General features: G+C 31.5%; 1 protein-coding gene across 1 annotated transcript in view; it reads right to left on the bottom strand.

Annotated features, from left to right (window-relative positions):
- Positions 1-22,965, bottom strand: part of LOC143067032 (uncharacterized) — an 89,525-nt gene that overhangs the window by 39,514 nt on the left and 27,046 nt on the right. The window contains exons 39-67 of the mRNA XM_076239969.1: positions 22,550-22,663; positions 21,839-21,955; positions 21,258-21,377; positions 19,074-19,193; positions 18,577-18,690; positions 16,739-16,855; positions 16,226-16,339; positions 15,777-15,896; positions 14,977-15,090; positions 14,507-14,623; positions 13,996-14,115; positions 13,041-13,169; positions 12,279-12,392; positions 11,295-11,408; positions 10,347-10,460; positions 9,973-10,089; positions 9,620-9,736; positions 9,256-9,375; positions 8,320-8,445; positions 7,972-8,085; positions 7,494-7,607; positions 5,935-6,054; positions 4,417-4,539; positions 3,889-4,002; positions 3,347-3,460; positions 2,975-3,088; positions 1,756-1,869; positions 1,004-1,117; positions 79-198 (exon numbers count right to left, since the gene is read on the bottom strand). Of these exons, the coding sequence (XP_076096084.1) occupies positions 79-198; positions 1,004-1,117; positions 1,756-1,869; positions 2,975-3,088; positions 3,347-3,460; positions 3,889-4,002; positions 4,417-4,539; positions 5,935-6,054; positions 7,494-7,607; positions 7,972-8,085; positions 8,320-8,445; positions 9,256-9,375; positions 9,620-9,736; positions 9,973-10,089; positions 10,347-10,460; positions 11,295-11,408; positions 12,279-12,392; positions 13,041-13,169; positions 13,996-14,115; positions 14,507-14,623; positions 14,977-15,090; positions 15,777-15,896; positions 16,226-16,339; positions 16,739-16,855; positions 18,577-18,690; positions 19,074-19,193; positions 21,258-21,377; positions 21,839-21,955; positions 22,550-22,663 (3,399 nt within the window). The remainder of the gene's footprint in view (positions 1-78; positions 199-1,003; positions 1,118-1,755; positions 1,870-2,974; positions 3,089-3,346; positions 3,461-3,888; positions 4,003-4,416; positions 4,540-5,934; positions 6,055-7,493; positions 7,608-7,971; positions 8,086-8,319; positions 8,446-9,255; positions 9,376-9,619; positions 9,737-9,972; positions 10,090-10,346; positions 10,461-11,294; positions 11,409-12,278; positions 12,393-13,040; positions 13,170-13,995; positions 14,116-14,506; positions 14,624-14,976; positions 15,091-15,776; positions 15,897-16,225; positions 16,340-16,738; positions 16,856-18,576; positions 18,691-19,073; positions 19,194-21,257; positions 21,378-21,838; positions 21,956-22,549; positions 22,664-22,965) is intronic.

The following is a 22,965-nucleotide window of genomic DNA, read 5'->3' as shown; positions in this document are numbered from 1 at the left end:
GGACATTGACATCTATGACTTACCCACTGTACAGTTAGTTTCTCGCCAGCCTAGAGGACATTGACATCTATAACTTACCCACTGTACAGTTAGTTCCTTGCCAGCCTAGAGGACATTGACATCTATAACTTCCAATTGTGTTAACACACTGTCCACCATTTTGACAAATTCCAATAAACTCATTGCATTCATTGACATCTAATAAAAAAAATGATTTCACAAATTACAAACCTTACATGTATTGTGAACAATAAAAGATAATTAATTTACAGAAAATCAAACTACAGTCATAAAAAAGTTCATTTCAACTCTGTCACCTAATTAGAAATATTTCATTACTATGAATGTAGTATATACTAAAATAAAAGAAGAATGTGTCCATGGGACAACAGATACTACAGCTTAAGCAGCAATTTTCCATAAATAAAGGGACATAACTTAAGTACAATGAAAGTGATTCCACTTAAATTCAAGTTTGATCTGTATTTGGTAGTTAGTAATGTGTATAAGTTTCATAACATTTGGAGGAGACATAGTAAAGTTAGATTGAGGATATGGCAAATTTAACAATTTTTCCATTTATAAAGGGACATAACTCGAGACAAGTAAGTGACACAACCAATGAGATCTGAATTTGGTGATGATTAAGCATTGTGAATAATTTTCATAGCAATTGGCTGTGGCACACAAAAGATGGTGAACGGAAACTAATTTTGTGACATACAGGTGTATGGATAGACAGAAGAACAAATGGATAAAGGTAAAACCATATTCTCCCTTTGCTGCAACAGGGCACACAAAGGCTTACAGTCAAATTGCTTACTTATGTGTTCTACTCATTAATTACAAATTATTCAATTGCAAGTTAAAAATAAAATAAAGAGTACAGTTGATTACATTGAAACTGATGTGTAATACAATATTTTATGAAACTTATGTGTAACACAATATTTTACCAAATGTACAATCGGATTTATAGCATGGGTGATAATGTTGAACATACCAAATGTACATCCTGTTCCAGTAAAACCAGGTGGGCAAACACATTCATAACCTCCTGGTTTGTTCACACATGTGGCACCATTCATACAAACATTCTGTAGACACTCGTCAATATCTGAATACAAAATTTACAATAGTATTCTCAGGTATGCATAACATTAAATAGAATATTTCAATTCAATATATTAAAGATATGTTGATATATTAAAATAATTTAATTTTTTCTGATTGGCTGATGTCGTTTTGTTTATCAGCTCATAGGCATAATTTTGTCATGTGACCGTGACATCATCAACGTTTTTTCATGATTTACTCCGGTTTAAAATGGAATTAAGAATTAAATTATAAGAAATGACTGTTATATTTTTTATGTCTATTCGAAATAACATAAAAAATGTGGTGCACACTTTAAATAACCCAGTGTGCTCCACATTTTTTATGCTATTTCTTCATAGACAGAATAAATATTACAGTCATTCCTTAAGTGTGATAACTGGTGTCTAGAAGTCCTCTTCATACAAACAAATTCTTTTAATGAAAACTGTATTTGAAATTAGTTACCACCTTATAAAATCTATTATCTGTGTTATTATATGTCAACCTCTTCATAAAAATAAATTCTTTTAATGAAAACTGTATTTGAAATTAGTTACCCCCTTTTAAAATTGTTATATGTTTATAATAACATCAACCTAATGGTATTCAACAGCCTTTTTCACAATTAAATCTACGAATGATATTTTCATTATCTACCTATTTCACAGAAGTCTCCTTTCCATCCTAAGCCACATAAACACTGGAATGACCCTGCTGTATTTATACATGAGCCACTATTTAAACAGGTTACTTCTAAACATTCATCAATATCTGAAACGAAAAAATAATAATCAATAAGACAGATTTTATCGAAATCACCACAAACAAAAAGGCTGTTTGGTTTTACATTCACTGGCATTTCTTTCTATTTTACATAATTTTATTAACTTATTTTTTACACTCTTAGTCCATGGCAACAATATGGTAAAAATATAAATATGTATATATATAAAAAAATAACCTGATGTTCAGGTGTTGTCCTTTGTTGATACGGTTCATAAGTGTTTCTAATTTTTAATATAGATTAGACAGTAGTTTTCCTGTTTGAATTGTTTTACACTAGACATTTTTGGAGCCCTTGTTGTTCAATGTGAGCCCAGGCTCCGTGTTATATATGAGATCGAATATTCCATGCAGCTTTTACATAATTACATAATTTGATCGTGAGAGACTTACTAGAAGCTTGTAATAAATTTAATAGTTTGATATTATTAGGCCAATGACAATAGTACTTTGGTAAAAATTGTGTTCGTACAGATCTATAAGATGGACAAACAAGAACAAAATGGTATTCATCTTCAATAACACACATTTTACAACATTCACATAAACGATTTTCTCTAGGAATATTATTATAACGGCCAACTTCAATATTTAACTTTAATGTTCCACTACGTAACTTTGTTAACAGATTAACATTATTGCTATAAGACAGATATTTTTCGATATAAAAAGTTAATTTAAATGAACTAAAAGTGGTGAACGTGTTGAATACCATACTTTGACCTATAATGGTTTACATTTCATTCAATCATGACTTGGATGGGGAGTTATCTCATTGGCACTAATACCACATCTTTTTATATCTATTGTGGTTATCATATTGACTTGGATGGTGAGTTATCTCATTGGCACTAATACCACATCTTTTTATATCTATTGTGGTTATCATATTGAATTTTTTTCTATCATTTTTCTTTCTATGATACTTTGGTGATTTCTGATTTCTTTCAGACATCTTATTACTCTTTTAATTCTTCAATCCTTCTTCCCTTTGTATTCAAGGAAACAGCTAAACATGTATTTCCTAGACAATTTTCTCAATCATACTAATATTATAATGTTACCACTTTTGGTGAACTTGTTTTATACTTACCAGTAATGCAGTTCTTCCCTGTATACCCAGGAAGACAGGTACATGTGTAACTGCCAGGAATATTATTACATGTACCTCCACTCTGGCACGGGAAACTCACACATTCATTGATATCTGAAATATTAGAAAAATGGCATATTTCATCTTATCAATTTTTGTCACTTTTATGCATTAACTAAAATAAGATGATAAGTAATAAGTACAAGGGCAGATCCAGCCATTTATAAATGGGGGGTTTCAACTATATTTCCCCATTTATTTGCATTGATCGTCAGAAAAAAGGGGGGTCCAACCCCAGGAACCCTCCCCCTGGATCTGCCACTAAAGTAATACAACTGGTATCATGTACCTGAAGCTTTATATAAACCTTACCTATAGTACAGAGAGGGCCACTCCAGCCCGTTGGACATTGACAAGAGAAAGATCCAGCACTGTTGATACAAGTAGCACCATTGGAACATGGACTCTGCAGACACTCCTTCACGTCTGTTAAAAAAATATAATAATATTTTGTATTCCAAGGATATTGGTAACAAACTCAGTCCTAAGTGAGTTATTATATTTTGATGCCATACATTTTTTTTATGCTTCCACATTATTTTAAGCAAACACATTTTTGACATGAACATTTCATATTAGGAAAACAGAAAATATGCTTTAATATAAGAATCTTTAAACACATTTTTAGGAGCTCGAAACTTTTCATACCATGTAGGCACTGCTCAATTGTTAAAGGTTGTACGGTAAGTCATACAATACAAGAGCAGAAACCCATTTCTCCCATGATTCCATGCCCTCCTTCTAGATACTCTTAACTTAAAAAATCTTTGTGTACTATTGTATACATATATTTCATGCCTAAGTCTAGTCAGACAAGCACATTTTTTATGTTTCTTGAATTATATTTTACTTACCTATTTCACACATTGGACCAGTCCAGCCAGCCAGACATGCACATGTGTAGGATCCTTGTGTGTTTGTACATGTGCCTCCATTTTGGCATGGTCGAGTAAAACATTCATTTATATCTATAAAAAAAATACAATTTACGAGACTTGTTACAACAGGTATATCTAAATAGACACAATTTTCTGAGATATAAAACAAAAGGTTTATCAAATCATTATTTTTTCGGTTTATAAATTGTACGTAAGGGATTTGTTTGCAAAAAAATATATCTTATTAAAATTGTGCAGTAAATAATTTTCACACACCAAATGCACACAAAAATTGCTATTCATTTATTTGGGATCTGTTGGAATCGCAGCAACATCTGTAAGTATAAATTTCTTGGAAACTTTACATGTCAAACATCATGTTTGAATAGTCACTTCTTTTAATCATTTCTGGTAAAAAGAAGTTAAATTGATAAAAAATTTTCTCATATAATTTCTTTTATCAGATCCAAAGAAACAAGCATTTGTTGTTTAGAATGTACGTACCAACATCACAATTTGTTCCTGTCCACCCTGGGAGACACTGACACATGTAAGATCCTTCTGTATTGATGCATTTACCTCCATTCAAACAAGGGTTACCACTCAAAGACATACATTCATCAATTTCTACAATATATTCAACAAGGAAACATTTAAAAAGTATACTTTTCTTTTACTAAATCATTCTCCTTTAGAATCCATAAGTTTTAAAATACAATTCTTATTCACAGAAATTTGATGTAATTTCTAATACTTAAAAATATAATTTTTAGTCACTATCAAACCCAATAAAAACAAGAATGTGTCCATAGTACACAGATGGCCCATTTGCACTATCATTTTCTATGTTCATTGGACTGAAATTGGGATAAAAACTCTATTTTGGCATTAAAATAAGAAAGATAATATCATAGTGAACATGTATACTAAGTTTCAAGTTCATAGGATATCAACTTCATCAAAAACTAACTTGACCAAAAACTTTAACCTGAGGTGGGACAGACAGATGAACGGGGGGACGAACAACAGACGTACAGATCAGAAAACATAACGTCCCTTCACTATGGAAGGTGGGGCATAAAAATGAATATAGAGACTTGTTCTTCCATATTTAGTTTACCTTTTCATTCCCACCATCAAATGTATAGCTTTGCAGATTAGAGACTTACTTACATACATGTTCACACTAATTCCCCCACCTTTTAGAAGACAGATAGGTAAAAGTTCATTTCCTGCACTGCATTTCTAATATACTGGAGAGTAAAATTGAGATTGAAAAAAGGAATGTGTCAAAGACACAACAGCCAAAGGCCACCAATTGGTCTTCAATGCAGCGAGACTATATTTGTATTAAACTATTTTTTATATCTTCAAAAAATTTTCAGGATTCTTCTTTTTAAAACTCATAATACATTTCCACAAAGACAGTTAATTATTAATACGTATAGACCGGCATGCACCAAACGTAAAGAGTAAATTGACAAAGTCAGTATACGTTATTTGCACGCCAGAGGAAGGCTAAGCAATTGTTAAACGCTTGTTGCATAAGTTTGAAGTACGTTGAAATACAAAGGTATACGCTTGGCGTCCAAGATACGACCGATAGCGTCTCAAATACGTTCAAGAAACTTTTTTCCTTCGTAGCGTTCATTCCATCTACGTTAAACAAACACCAGGCATACGCCAACATACATTTCTTGAATGCCAGATAAACGCTTTGGTACGCTTCTCATAGGCCCAATACACGCTTAAAGCTCGTTTTGAACACGTAACAGATATGATTGACAGGTTGATTGCATCCAAAATTACTAGCGTGTTGGCAGCGTACATGATTTTTTAACATGCCCAACGTACGTCGGAGCTATACGCTGATGTGTGACGCCGGTATAACTTTTTACAAATTGTGACTTGGATGGAGAGTTGTCTCATTTGGCACTCATACCACATCTTCTTATACCTATTTTATGATTTCCTCTTAAAAATCTCTACCCAAAACAGTAAAATGATAATATGTATACTAACCCACTTCGCATCTATGTCCAGTGAATCCTGGTGCACATTGACATGTAAAGTTTCCAGACAGATTTATACAGAATCCACCGTTCATACAAACGTTTATCTTCTCTACACATTCATTTACATCTACAACAGAAACACATATTTGTATTCATATCCAATGAAAAATATTTTATCATTCAGAGCTGTGAAGTTTGCACTGTTCATTTTTGAGACTATAGTTATTTTTATCTTTAGGAAAATCTATATTCCTGCAACCCTGAAACAAAATTTACATAGAATCTTTGCTGAATTGAATAAATTTTAAAATTAAAAAAAAAATTAAACTTGATATATTGATAAACAACAGAAAACTGTTTATTTGGAATAGTTAACGTTGCAAAAAGGGAACAATAAAGACAAATATTTAGGTCTTTCAACCTTTTGGTTGAAAGACCTATAGGTTTTGTTCTGATTATTATTTTTTTTTTTTCTTCCGCCAACTTTTTTTTCCTTCACTGTTTTTTTGTTTCCCAAGATGTCGCTTAGATATATGGTATATGATATGGTATATGATATCGAACAGTTAATACGCTTCTGAAACTGACACTGTGTAACAAAAAACTTTACCTTGTAAGAGTTATCTCCCCGAACACTGTTTTTCTTGTTATCTCTAAGGCTTCGCAACCGTATAAGAAACCGACAAATTTATTTTACCAAATTGCTCGTTACATCCTCAGGATGATTTGATTTATTTTGACCGAAGCTATCCGGAGACTCCATATGAGAGTTATCCCCCCTTTTGTATATGATATGGCTGATATGCATTTCTAACTAGTAAACCATAAGTGATAGAGACCTAGGGTCTTTTGATTTAAGATCCTTGGTCCAAAAAAATGAAAATTAGGTCAAAGTCAAAGGTCAAGGTCAAATTCTAAATTTTGATTTTGGCTTATTTTCACTTATTTTCATTAACCTCATAAGATATCAACAAATTATTTTTACTCAATTGTTAGTTGCGACATGTCGTAACTTATAAATTTTGGTTGCAAGGGTGCGTAGACAATAAATGGGAGATTTCGCCCCTCTTATATTTAGAATTATGCGTAAAGTGATATTACTCATGAACCATACATATTAAGGAACTAGTGTCTTTTGATTTGAGATGTTTAGTCTATGACCTTGAAATTGAGGTCAAGGTCATAGGTTAATTGGACGTTCTAGATTTTGACCTTTGCTCGAAATTCATATTTCTACATCATAACGCCATAGGAACTGACATTTTCAACTGAATTTTAATATTTTCATATCAAAATAGATCCTTTTTGGTTGAAAGACCTTCAATTGTTCTCTGAACAATTGGTTTTTAATTGTTTAATGATCATTTATAAATAACAGTATACAAATGAGACAAACATTATTTTAAAGAAAAGGAGCTAACTATGAAGATTAATACCAGCAAAAGTTCTCCCTTCTACAGAAGCAAATATATGATTCCGCAATTTGCGTACTTGTGGTATATTTACCACCTTCCAGTATTCCACTAAGAGGAGATAACCACTATCTACACATACACTGGTACCTACCTATAGTACATTCTGCTCCTTTCCAGTACTCTGTACACTGACAACTATAGGATCCCATGGTATTGGTACATACTCCTTCATGCTGACATGGACTCGTTAGGCATTCATCCACATCTATCAAAATAAATATCACTATTTAGATAAACACGATTTATCAATGGTGGTCCATTTAAATACTTTTACATGTTTTGATTAATTAAATTCTCACATAGATATTTTCAAATAAATTTCTTCTTATAACATTACAAATGATTGGTGTAAAACTAAAAATAATAAAGGAGACTTTTTTATGTTATTTCAATCAATAATTTAAATATGAATGCAAAGAGATGTTGAGCAACATCAATTTTAGCAGATATGCTTGTTTCTGAATCCTTAATATTTATTTCATTTGTATAATATCGTTTAATGTTGATTTATCTGAATAAATATTGTTTAAACTAATGTGTTAGCATCTGACCAGTAATTAATATCTTACCAATGCCACAGGTTGGACCAGTCCTTCCAAGAAGACACTGACATACATAAGAACCTGGTGTGTTTATACACGAGCCATCATTCAAACATGGATTTAGGAGACATTCATTCTTATCTAAAATAGAAAAAAATACTGAAAATCAAAATTTGCTTTTTTATTCTTACAAATGTAACTGTACAAAGACATCAGAAATATTTTTCTCACTCAAAAAAACTGGAAACAGATCTGAAAAATTCTCTTACTCACATTCTGCATATAATGTCTGCCACTATATTGTTATCATTAAACTTATGTATATTTGATTCCTGCTTTACAGATATAAGCTAATCTTGATGTATAATAATTTACCAATAAGGCATCGGTCTCCTTCAAACCCAGTACCAGTGCAGTCACAGTAGAAACCACCGTCTGTGTTCTTACATAAACCATTGTTAGAACAAGGATTGTTTCCAACGGCCAAACATTCATTTACATCTGTAACGATAAAAAAAAAGTCATTCAAATCTACCAAACCAAGGTTTATATTAGTGACATATAAAATGAATGACAAAGTAGATACATTTATGTTTTTTACCTAGATTTGTCGATTTTGCTCAAATTAATCATTGGTAAAGATATAGCAAATTTTGTTTATTAGCCTTAAATTGGGAACATTGCAGCTTGATTTATTTAGCTTGTAAGTTTGACAAGGGGAACAATTTAAACAAAATAAATGACCGATGGTGATTAAGGCAACTCCCCTGCTTAAACTTCAGACAGAACAAAGATCAAGACAATGAAGCAACTACAATTTATAATCCAAATCATCTGATATTATCCACAGAAATTCTATCAATAATTCATTAAGAAATAAAGATGTTTAAAAGAGTACTATCAATAAACTCTCCATGTTAATTATGTTTCAAAGGGGCAATAACTCCTATAAAAATAAGCCTGCAGTACCTATTTTCATACTCAACCATGAGATTTTGCCAATGTATACCTTTTATAGGTATATAGCTTTTTATTCAATAATGCAGACGTGAATATAATAATATTTCTTATTTTCATATCCAATATTAAGTAAACTGGTAAATTTAATGTCGCAAATCTTCATATACCTGTCTCTGCTGAACCTGCGTCACCAGGTTAACGCAATTTGTGACAGACAAACTACCAATGGACATCCACAAAGCATCAAATACAATACTGTTATCTCTTAAATGAAAGAAATTCTTAACAATGTTTTAAAGCTATAAACTGTGTTAAAAAAACCACTTCTTAATGACTGAATAAAATACATACCAATATCACAGTATGGTCCTTTCCAGAATTGATTACAAAGGCATGTAAAAGATCCATCATTGTTGATACATGTACCACTATTCCTGCAGGGACTAGGAACACTGTCACATTCATTACGATCTATAATCAAAATAGTATACAAAACACTTTATTTAGCAAATACAATCTAATGGATACATGAAATAAACACTTTTATTTATTCACATGAAATACACACTTATTGTCCTCAAAGTAGGTAACCTTGAATTAAATTCCATCCATTAAAATATTTTGAAGATATCAGTATGACAGTAACACAGATTTTTAGTACTTAAAAATCCTTCTAAAATAATTGTTGATTTAAAAAATGCCTACAAAAACTTACCTAGTTCACAGTCATTGCCATACCACCCCTGGGGACACTGACATCTGTATGAGCCCATTAAATTAAAACATGAGCCACCATTCATGCAAGGTCGTAATGTAACACATTCATCCACATCTGAAAATTAATTAAAATCATATCCAGTGAAATATTTTCATTTTAGAATAAATATAAATACATGTTAATTCTATAAAATATGTCCAAGTTTGTACAAGATCCACCATTGTACCATGTTATCTATATCTATCTAATTCACAGAATTCTCCAGTGTTTTTCCCAGCAGGACAGTTAAATTTATAAGAACTGTCTTAGTTAAGACAAGTTCCGCCATTGTAACAATTATCTATATTTACCTAATTCACAGAATTCTCCTGTGTATTTCCCAGCAGGACAGTTACATTTATAAGAACCGTTCAAGTTTGTACAAGTTCCGCCATTGTAACATGTTATTTGTAAACATTCATTCAAATCTGAAATAAAATAAAAATCCATTACAATTTAACCCTGAATAAAATAAACTGGACTCTTATAAGGACTTCAAAATAATCAGGATATATATTCTATATCAACTGAGGAAAGTTCTTACTAAAACAAAAAGTAAAGGTGAAAGTCCAGCTTTTACAAAAAGATAATGAAACAATAAAATGTACAGCAATAAAATGAATTTGTAAATTATTCAAAAGAAAGGTACTTGGGGAAAAAAGCATGATTAGTGTGTAGTACATACCTGCTTCACAATTTTTACCAGTCCATTGTGTTGTACATATACATTCATAAGTACCAATTAAGTTACGACAGGTACCTTCATGTTTACAGGGATTGGCTATACACTCATTGATATCTGAGAAGAAAAAACAGATTTTATCAGTTTTTAGAGCATATATGATTTTATGATACCATAGAGGAAAAGTTTATTTTATGAAACTTTGGAGCAAAGATGATTACTAGATTATACTGTTGGTTTTATGCAATATCATTTCATATCTTGTGATTTTTTGACAGTAACTAAATAGAAATAAATTTGAAGTTACATTAAAACCAGTGGTGTACCTTAGTGTTGTAAAAAATAAAGATAGGGTCACTGAAAGTTGTGTTCTTTGTGAAAAAATCCAACAAAGCGTTGAAATAATTGTAACATCATCGTGTTGCAGGCCCTAAAACGTTGATTTTTAAGGTTTTTCACTACCAACAAGGTAACTTATTGATCAGTAGACAAAAAAACCAAGTCGGTGACCAGATGATTATATCATTAAAACAGAAATTTATGTGTCAACAACATATAGTTTTTTAAGCAAAATCTATGGCGTAGAACTAGAGATTTGATGATTTTAAGAAAATTTTAGAAGGTTATTCACCGATTTTATGTGCTTTCTATACAAATATCAACCCATATGAAAGAAATCAATCTGTAAAATTTCAGATAATAAAAGAGATAAATGCACTTTTTTTTCGATTTTCAGTTGTAGTTCAACGAGCCAAGATTGTATGCAAAATTATAGCAAAATCTGCGACATAACCCATTTACTGTCCCTTCACCTAAAAGAAAGTTGTCAGTTTACTGTTCTTTCCTACAGTTTAGCAACTTCAAGAGGATATATGCAAATTAAATCCAAATTCTGATCTCTTAAAAATTATTCTCATTTTTATTGTGTCAAAGAAATTCTTGAATACATACCAACATCACAATTTTGACCTGTCCAGCCTGGTGCACACTGACACATGTAAGATCCTATAAGATTACTACAGGTGCCTGCATTTTTACATGGATTACGCGAACATTCATTGAAATCTACAACAAATCATAAACAACTTGTCAATCAGAATGTCCTTACTTGTGTGTTAGCTGCGGAACCATGGCTTTTAAAAGCCCTTATGATATTATTTTACTAATTGCGGACTACAAATGTTTAAAAAATATGATAAGGACCTAAGAGCTACAGTTCTGCAGCTAACTTGTGTATAGCGAAAAGAATGTACCTTTTCATTCAGATATAGTCATTGAAACTTTAACTGTCAATAAATATAGACTATAACATGTCGAGGGCCGATATGGGTCAAGGGATGATACCAGGGCCAATATGGAAAAGACAAGTTATTATCTATTTATCACATATTTAAGTTTTGCAGAAAAGAGAAAAAAAAATCAATTATAACTATTTAATGAAACATAACAGGTAAAATCTTAAACATTTTATCACAAAAGTGTTGTTAAGGATGCAATGACGTCACATCATTTGGAACCAGGGGCACAATAACCAATAACCTCTTTTTTGCCCCGGGCAATTTTGAGGTTATTACACATGCAAAACCCGATGTATTCGTAACAAATATGTGATAAATACTTCTATTACTATAGTGCAGAGTTCAATGATCAACATAAATACTGATAAGTTAGCATATTTCAATTCTTTCTACACAGATACAAGAAACAGCAAATTACTTCTCTTAAATCCATAATTACAAGAGTTTAAACTAAAACATTAGATTCAGTTTTTTCAAAACTTTCCCCTTTCTGTATAAAAATTCATAAGTACAAAACTGGAGTACCCATCATTAACAAGATTTTAATAAAAACATTGTCTGTCCAAATTTAAGTATGAAGATTGATAGAATCATCATATGATATCAATTTAGCCTAATGACTACAAGAGAAACCTACCTGTTCCACACTTGGGTCCTGTCCAACCGTCGCGACAGTTACAGGTAAATCCTCCGTTGGTGTTCACACAGGTGCCAAGGTTTAAACATGGGTTAGCGCGGCACTCATCCGTATCTGTTAATAAATATTAACAAAATCATTAAAACTTATGATTCAGGAGTCAAATATCACTCACTTCCTGTATTAGTACAAAAAACAAATCGTAGTGAACTTTAGTAACCTTTTTCCTTTTACATTGAAAACTTGAGTTGAAATTAAATAAAAAACTTACATTCAACAATTGTTTAAGTTATTACCTTATCTAAGGATCTCTCAAATCTATGTTTTATATGTTATTATCAAATTTGTTAACATTTCCCACTATTCTGAAAACATTTTAGTCTATTTATAGGTATTATGTCATTGAACTTTGATGTGTTTACCTAAAAATCAATAGGATTTTCTTATCATCATGCAACCATATACTGTTAAAGCAAGGATGCAATTTGATATGTAGTATATAATTTAGCATCCAGAAACTACACTGCACAATTACAGTAGAGATTAAGAAACTATGACCTTGGACTTGTAAAAAAGAACACTTTTTTGGATGATTTGAGGAGAAGTGTCTAACAATGAATAACATGATATACTGATTGGATGGAGACATATTTTTGACAGTTTAGTTGCCAAGATTTAAAATGCTCTGCAAGCTTCTTGTTTCAAATCTTTTAACAATGAACTGGATGCAGTAGTACATTGCAACCTTTAAATAACTCTTACCATTATTACAGTTTGGTCCGGCCCATTCATTCGGACAGATACATTCATAGAAGCCTTGTGCTGGAGGTAGATCCACACATGTTCCCCCGTTCATACAGGGATATGTGCCTTCTTTACACTCATCAATGTCTGCAAAATATATGTAGAAAAATCAATAAAGTTACAATACCTTATCCATATTTTTTTGCAACTGATCAGGACAATTTAATTTCTGTCAATAATTGAAATCAAAATGTCTAGGGTGAAGCATCTTAATTTATCAGAGTTAAGGGGGCATAATCATTTTTTTCATATTATAGGATTTCGCTATATTTTTCTATAAAAGAACTTTATCTTAGAAAAATAAAACAAAAAAATGCAGTCAACGTTCATTTACGCTCACAATCTGCCTTCGAAAGAAGCATACATTTTTGTAAAGGGACTTTTTTCTCTGTTGAACTAATAGGAGGAATCGAGGTAATATCGAATTAAAAAAGAACTAAATTACAGAAATGTTAAAATTTTACAATAGTTAAGTTTGAGTACAGCTTATTTGAAAATAATAATAAAAAAACATAGGTCACTGATGAGTTAAAAAAGATATTTCAATTTTAATGCAAAAAAATGGCATGTTTGCACCAAAGGGAGATAATTTGGAGCTTTTTCAATGACATATAAATTTTAAAAGTCATCTGGGGCCAAAACAAATTGATTTTTTTAAATGATTTTTGTACCATATGATAAAGTAACAACTAATAAAGTTATAAAGTTTGTAATGAAAAATAAAATCTTTATTTTTTTTCTGAATTTTTTATACCCGCAAGCCTCCTTAGGCCTGAACAAATTTCTTTTCAACAACCATCAGCTTTTAACTTCCATTAAAATAGAAATTTAAATGGATATTTCAGATGTGACTGCTTAAACGAATATGAACATGATAAATACAACAAGTTATCTTGATTTGGTCTATACTTACATCCCTCACAGTTTTGACCTTTGTAACCCTGTGCACATTTACACTCGTACGACCCTGGTAAATCTTTACATATACCTCCAAATTGACAAACAGCAGGAACCTGGAGACATTCATTTATATCTGAAAATTAACAGTATTTTTTTTATATATAATTGTTTTTGGTTTTTTTTCATATCAAGCTTTGTAAATCTGTTTAAACATGGTCATTACTTGTAAATCCGTTATGTATACATAACAATAAGGGTCAAGCTGACCTTCCTTCAGAACATAAAAATATAGGTAAACTTCCTTCCAAAAATAAATGAAGTAAATGTAAACATATCAAATATGATTCACATTTCTTGACTGTAAACATATCAAATATGATTCACATTTCTTGACTGTAAACATATCAAATATGATTCACATTTCTTGACTAAGTTTGATTAAATTATTACTAATCTGTCAAAAGTAGCAAAATTTGCTTATTTTTTTAGTCAGAACTTTCCCCATGATGCATCAGCTGACTTACTTGTACCACAGAATTGACCAGTCCATCCAGGTAAACACACACAACTATAAGATCCAAGTCTTTCAGCAGAACAAGATCCTCCATTCAAACAGGTTATAGATTTACACATGTCCACATCTACAAACAGAAAACACTCAACTCATCAAATAAATTGGCCAATATAATCGTTTATCCACAGTTGGAATTATTTCTCATTGTCAGCTTGCAAAATAGTTATTAGAATGATTAACCAATCTGGTACATATGTTATTTTAAATAAAACCAAAACTAATATATTAGAAAAAAAATCAAAGTTTTGTTTAAATTTAATGAAATAGGAAAAGTTCTAATTACATGAAAATTTACAAAAAAATCCCTTGAAATATGAATTTCTAAATTACTAGACATGATGAATTCAAGGCAATGTTCTGTAGCCTGTTTATGTCAGTACTACAGAAGCTTATATCAGAGTAACTATGACTGGTACCTACCTAGTTCACAATGTTTCCCTGTCCAGCCAGTACCACATTGACATGTATAGGATCCAGCAGTATTTAGACATGTGGCGTCGTTAACACATGGATTCTGTAAGCATTCATCTTTGTCTGAAAACAACAAAATTATCACATGAAAAAGACATTTCCATTTACAAGTCCTTGCTTACAAGGTAAAAAGTCTGTTGCAACACACATCACTTTTTCAAAACCCATTATTCTAATTCAAAATTGTACAGATTCCCCTTGCATTATATTGAAATGTGTATAAGAAAGGAGCAATAATCAATAATTTATTCTTGTATTATATATTTTTGTAAACTTCCGATGCAAAATCAAACCATTCACAAAACACAACAATAATATACGTAGCTTGTATCTTGCAAGTAATGTGTGTAAATTTAAAAAACATATTAATAACTTCAATAATTTTGCTTAAGACTTCTGACTTTCCAGGAAATATATACTTTGGTTTTCAAAACACTAGAATGCTGAATTCCTTTTTCACAATTTTAGAGTTGAACATATGATATTCATCAAACTTTTCATTAATTGTAGGTTGAAATTATGGGATGACACTTTTTATGTGTTTATTCCTAGCCAAGATGTTTGGCTTTATGAATATTTTGATATGAACGTCACTGATGAGTCTTATGAAGACGAAACGCGCGTTTGGCGTACTAAATTATAATCCTGGTACCTTTGATAACTATTTGTAGAATTCAGTATTTATTCAAAGACTAGATAACTTAATAACACCCTTTTTATTTTCAGTAGATCTCTGGCAATGAACTCACCTTTGCCACACTGATCTCCAAACCAGCCTGGATCACACTCACACTTGTAGGAACCAGCTAGATCTGTACAGTTACCATGGAAATTACATATCTCTATTTGTATCAGGCATTCTTGGACATCTGGAAAGAAATCAAAATTGTAATCGTACAGGTGAAGAGTTAGTCTTTCAGGGCTGAGTACTATCTTTACAAAGTAAAAAGTCAAACAATCACATGTCAGATGACCTTTGGAACATTTAAATTTGACGATTTTATCAAAGAAATATTGATGATGTGTATAAATTGTATTACCTATCTGAACTTTAATGAATTGTGTGTGTCACCAGTAAATTGTATGGCAGTACTATACTCTCACTTCCTCCTACACAAAAATGTGTAAATGAACATACAGCATTCTCAAGAGACTACCTATGACAGCCAACAGTAAAAGATATACAAATACACCATACCTATGTCACATCTAGTTCCTTGCCAGCCTTGTCTACAAATACATTCATAATATCCTGGGTGGTCAACACACTGGGCTCCATTCAAACAAGGGAAGGAACTACACTCGTCATATTCTGAAAAAGTATATGATTTTTTTTAACTTCAATGAAAATAAATCAATTGCCATGACTTTAGCATTCATTACTTTTTTACGCTTATGATTTAGGATCAACACATTGTGATACAAACATCTATCTGAAACAAAATTCAAAATTTTGCAAATAAATTTCATGTTATTCTGAAAATGCCTTCTTTATAAAATTCCTGTATCTAAGAAAGACACTTATAAATATATCCAGTCAAATGAAGCATAGAAATAAAAGCTGATAGGTTGCTGTCTAATTGAAATTTGTAGAAGTTATTGACTCACACATGCATTATATTTTTTTCTATTCATATTTATGAAAGAAACAGGACACTTCCAATTCATAGAATAAAAAAAAACATACCAGAACTTAAATCAAGTGACTTACCACTTTGACAATTCTTTCCATAAAATCCAGCTGCACAATTACAAACATAACCCCCAGGGGTATTAGTACAAGTAGCTCCATATAAACAAGGCATATCTAGGGAACATTCATCACGATCTGAAAACAAAAAGTAACAAATATATGTCTATGAAAATATTAACAATATGAGTACATTTTGGAGTCTTTCTTAATATGAAATTATAATGATTGTAGTTATTTAACAAGGAAATATTTGTTTGCATTCAGTCATTAGATCTAACAGCTTTCTCAGGAATTATATTGCCTTTTACCAAATTCCTTCTAAAACATACACTACACTTGACACTAGCAATTGTTACCTGCAAACATATTCTACACTTGACACTAGCAAAGATTATCTGTAAACATGCACTACACTTCACACTAACAATGCTTACCTGTAAACACACACTACATTTCACTTCACACTAACAATGCTTACCTGTAAACACACACTACATTTCACTTCACACTAACAATGCTTACCTGTAAACACACACTACATTTCACTTCACACTAACAATGCTTACCTGTAAACACAAACTACATTTCACTTCAAACAAACAATTTTGCTTACCTGTAAACACACACTACATTTCACTTCACACTAACAATGCTTACCTGTAAACACACACTACATTTCACTTCACACTAACAATGCTTACCTGTAAACACACACTACATTTCACTTCACACTAACAATGCTTACCTGTAAACACAAACTACATTTCACTTCAAACAAACAATTTTGCTTACCTGTAAACACACACTACATTTCACTTCACACTAACAATGCTTACCTGTAAACACAAACTACATTTCACTTCACACTAACAATGCTTACCTGTAAACACAAACTACATTTCACTTCAAACAAACAATTTTGCTTACCTGTAAACACACACTACTTTTCACTTCACATTAACAATGCTTACCTGTAAACACACACTACATTTCACTTCACACTAACAATGCTTACCTGTAAACACACACTACATTTCACTTCACACTAACAATGCTTACCTGTAAACACACACTACATTTCACTTCACACTAACAATGCTTACCTGTAAACACACACTACATTTCACTTCACACTAACAATGCTTACCTGTAAACACACACTACATTTCACTTCACACTAACAATGCTTACCTGTAAACACACACTACATTTCACTTCAAACAAACAATTTTGCTTACCTGTAAACACACACTACTTTTCACTTCACATTAACAATGCTTACCTGTAAACACACACTACATTTCACTTCACACTAACAATGCTTACCTGTAAACACACACTACATTTCACTTCACACTAGCAATGCTTACCTGTAAACACACACTACATTTCACTTCACACTAGCAATGCTTACCTGTAAACACACACTACATTTCACTTCACACTAACAATGCTTACCTGTAAACACACACTACATTTCACTTCACACTAGCAATGCTTACCTGTAAACACACACTACATTTCACTTCACACTAGCAATGCTTACCTGTAATCACACACTACATTTCACTTCACACTAACAATGCTTACCTGTAAACACACTACATTTCACTTCACACTAACAATGCTTACCTGTAAACACACACTACATTTCACTTCACACTAACAATGCTTACCTGTAAACACACACTACATTTCACTTCACACTAACAAACATATACTACACTTTACACACACCATTGTTACCAGTATACAGTTAACAGTGCATTAAGATGTGCAAGAATAATTTGTTTTTGTTTCTTATGAACCCCCTTATCAATTTTTTTGTTATTATGACTTGTTTATTTCCCACTTACCAAACTGACAGCTATCTCCTGTCCAACCATCAGCACAGTTACAGATATAAGATCCGTTCGTATTCCTGCACATTCCATTGTTTAGACATGTGATCAGCTTGCATTCATCGTCATCTACAACAGAAATAATGGAATTACTAGAGAAACATTAGTTTCCATGGCGATAAAATTTTGTGGGTTTGTCTTTTACTTCAATTTCATTGGTATTACTTTTTAGTGTATTGAGGTATGTAAAAGTAATATTCTTAGTAGGTTATAAACTTTGTTGATTTTTTGTGTCTATCATGAGGATTCACTTTTGTGTATTCAGGTACATGAAAGTAATATTCTTTGTATGTTAAACATTTTGCCACTTTTGGGCCAGGTGAGCAAAAAAATAGAAACACCAAATTAAACTAATAGAATTTTGAGAGCACAAAATCAATGTTATATAAAGTTTTGTAACAATGATTCAATGAAAAAAAAACCCTGATTCATTTTATTTACATCTGACTTACCAATACCACAATGTTTACCAGTCCATCCTTTAGAACAGTCACACCTATAGGAACCTTCCATTTCTATACAATTTCCTCCATTCTCACAGATATTTGAGAATAAAGTGCATTCCTTTTTATCTGAAAACAATAGAAAAAACATTTATTGCATGTCCATATCTATCTTATACTATAACAATATTCAATACAAATTCCAGCTCTTTAGTAAGCAGGTATAAAATACCCAAATATGCTTTCAGTAAATTTTAATACCAAATATAAATACTGTGAATATAATCAAAGAGCAGAATGCTCTGAGGGATACAATTGCCATTGTTTTTATTGACACATTAATTCACGTAGCTAGATAATATTATTTTCAAAACTAATTCAACTGCACATGTAAAATGTAATTTACATAATATGAATAGTTACAAAAAAGCCAATCCCGGATAAAAGTGTATGAACAATGTACTTAGGCCTATTGTGTTTTATTTTTGTACTATAAATTCCAAGTTTACTTTCCACAACAGTCATTGAGATTGAGAGTAAGAGAAGGTATTTCACTTCATATCTTAATTATCACCTATTTTCCTACTTTAATTCTAGGAGGAACCCCATTCCTAACTCTTTAAATGTTTAATTTCCTTTGGGTCAGTTGTCATGACTCCTTTCCGTACATATTCCTCAGTTTAAATTGCGATCGTTTTTAAAATAATACGATGTTTATCAACAGAACGAGTTAATTTTTCTTGAAGTGTATTTACATTCAGAATTGACGGAAGTTACTTCCGGAAGGGAGACAACTCGAAACGATAATATGGAAGACTCCATTTCGCCTGAAGGGGTGTTGTAGTTATACCTTAACGATGTGGAATACATTTATTTTAATTTAAATGATGCATATGATTTAAAATTATGCAACAACAATAACCCTCAATAGCAGACATACAAAGAAAGGATCCCATGAGTTTTAAATTATTCAATTGAGTGGGGAATCCAGAGCAACCATTCAATCTATATATAGCTAATTGAAGTCCAGAAAACTATATGCATGCGCATAATTACCTGAACAAACCCTGGAGTAAGAACATATATTAAATTTTAATTAAACGACCTAGATGGTTCTCTATTTCTTTATGGAGGTACAATATCAAATATTAGTTTCATAACGGTGACATATAAGAAAAACTCCACTTCAGTTCTTATATGACAGAAATAGATTTATCGGAATTCAGAGAACTCTCGCATTTATCAAAACTGGGGACTTCCCTCTGACGTGTTTCTAAATTTATAAAAACACTAAAGATAAATACTGCTTAATTCTGATTTTCCATGTTGTTAAATCACGTATATAAGTAAAGGGAAATATCAAACATAAGGATTATGAAAAGAACATTATAGGAAAGTTGTTTAAGTTCAATCTCTTTGTTTGTTTTTACCTTTTAAAGCAAGACAATCATAAAAATCTGAAATGTTCCTTAATGTTTAGAATAAAACGATTGACATGAGGGCATTGTCCTGAGCCACTGGTATAAGTCTACAGATTGCTTGAAAGCAATTGTATCCCAAAAAAGCATGTAAGCATGTTTTTCTAGCTGTCAAATGACAGTTGATTTCTTGTGGATATGCACATCTACATGTTATGTTATTATTATCTTTAAAATTTCATAAAATTCTTTTTTGTAGTTTCAGAGGAGTTGAGATGACAATTAGTTGCAGTAGTATATTGAGGTCAACATTCTAAGTTCAAAGGGTAATAACTCCAAAACAAACAATTGAATCATAATTTCCTGTTGATATTGACATCTACCATTGATATGCACATCTGCAAAGTAAGTGGTTATCAAATACCTGAAGTTTCATGAATTTTGTAGTGTGGTTTTAGAGGAGTTGCAATGACAAGAGTATGACTGACTAACAGACAGACAGACAGGACTGACATATTGGCAGACAGTCAAATATATTTTAGAAGACAGAACAAAGTTCCATTGGATATAACAACAACAAATATTCTTTTGTATAATAGCTTATTTCATAATCATGATATTATTGCTTCATGATATTCACCTATTATACTTATTTTATGTGTCACCCCAAAGATTGATGTACTTTTTATCCTCCATTATAGTATACAAGTTTATTTCAAATTTATCCATACAGAACTCTTTATTAACATTTTCACATTTATCTAAATGCTCTTACCTGTAGTACAAAATGCTCCTTCCCATCCTTCTGTACAGAAACATGTAAAACTTCCCATATTGTTTACGCAGGATCCTCCATTAAAACATGGGTTGGTTGCAGCGAAACACTCATTTACATCTAGGACAAAACAGAACATCTTTTTTAATCTGAACAGAACAGTCCTTTTGTGTCTTTAAGGTAAAAACAATGTGGGGGTTAGAAAATCCATGAAAGAAAATAAAAATTTATAATGTGAAAAACATATACAAATAAACAGCTAAAGCAGTGCATGATCTGGTCATTTTCTCGGTACAGCCATTTATTGCTCAATAGTTGATTTTTTTACAGACTTTAAGTCAAATAACAAAATTTGAACATCAAAATAGAAAAAAAATCTCCTTGAAATTCAAGATTGTGTAAAACTTTAGTAAATATTATATTCATTTAAACTAAAACCGGAGGATGGACTGATGAACAATAATTTACCAAAACAGGTCCATTCCAAACATTTGTATAAAAATTTTTTTTTACAATACAAATAAATGTCTCATTAAATATTAAAACATATTTCATATATTCCTTTTGAGAGTTAATCTTACCTATTTGACAATTAACTCCTGACCATCCAGGTGCACATCGACACTGATAGGATCCAGCAAGATTTAGGCATTGAGCTCCGTTCATACATGGTTTGTATAAACTACATTCATTTTGATCTGAAACAGGAATTGTTTACTATATAAGTATTATATACAACAGTTCTGAATAATCAAATACATGTACACAGATCTCTTCTTGCTTGGGAGAGCGACTAAATAACAGTTGTAACCAAACAACAATTTTACTTATTAATTAGAAAGCAATTGAAATGCAACAATACATATAGTGATATCTACGGAATTCTCTATCTGAATTAACTAAGGACATTCTTCACATACATACATTGCACAAGGTCACGTTTTTCTGCTAATGATGTATTTACACTAAATCCATTGGATGTTGGATATGTGCTAATTGACACTTTAGTCTTAGATACATGATTGTTTTAGTTGTTATGGGCTTTGATCTATCTGTCAGTAACTGCATTGTTTTTACACCAATCAGGCCATCAGTTTTCTCGTTTGAATTGTTTTACATTTGTCATTTAAGGGCCTTTATAGCTGACTATGCAGTATGAATTTTGCTTATTGTTGAAGGCATTATGGTGACCTTTAGCTGTTAACTTAAGTGTCATTTGGTCTCAGGTGGAGAGTTGTCTCATTGGCAATAAGACCACATCTTCCTGTTTTAATATGTTTTAAATTTCTTACCCATCAAACAGTTGTCTCCTGTCCATCCACTGGGACACCTACAGTAGTAAGCTCCATAACTGTTTATACAGGTTCCATTGTTCATACAAGGATTTATCAAACATTCATCAATATCTGAAGTAGAACATTATTATATATTGTAATACTATGACTGACTGAATCAAAATAGGTGCTTTCCTTAATTGATAGTTAATGCAATAACTACTTGTCAGGGGTTGTAAAATAAAACTGATAAAATCTTAATCTATAAGATAAATTCTACAACATTAAAGTAAAGCTGTACACATGGTATGTCATTCAGGGAATTTCTTTGAAGTTACTGAATTAAATCCTACTCTCCCCTATAACATAAACTTCTGCCCTATAGATTTATCTTTCTGTAATATTAAATATAATCATGGACAAGACGCTTCATC

This window comes from Mytilus galloprovincialis, chromosome 3 (genome assembly GCF_965363235.1).
Source record: "Mytilus galloprovincialis chromosome 3, xbMytGall1.hap1.1, whole genome shotgun sequence".
NCBI lineage: Eukaryota > Metazoa > Mollusca > Bivalvia > Mytilida > Mytilidae > Mytilus > Mytilus galloprovincialis.
The sequence above is the reverse complement of the archived record's forward strand: the minus strand, read 5'-3'. Positions and strand labels throughout refer to the sequence as shown.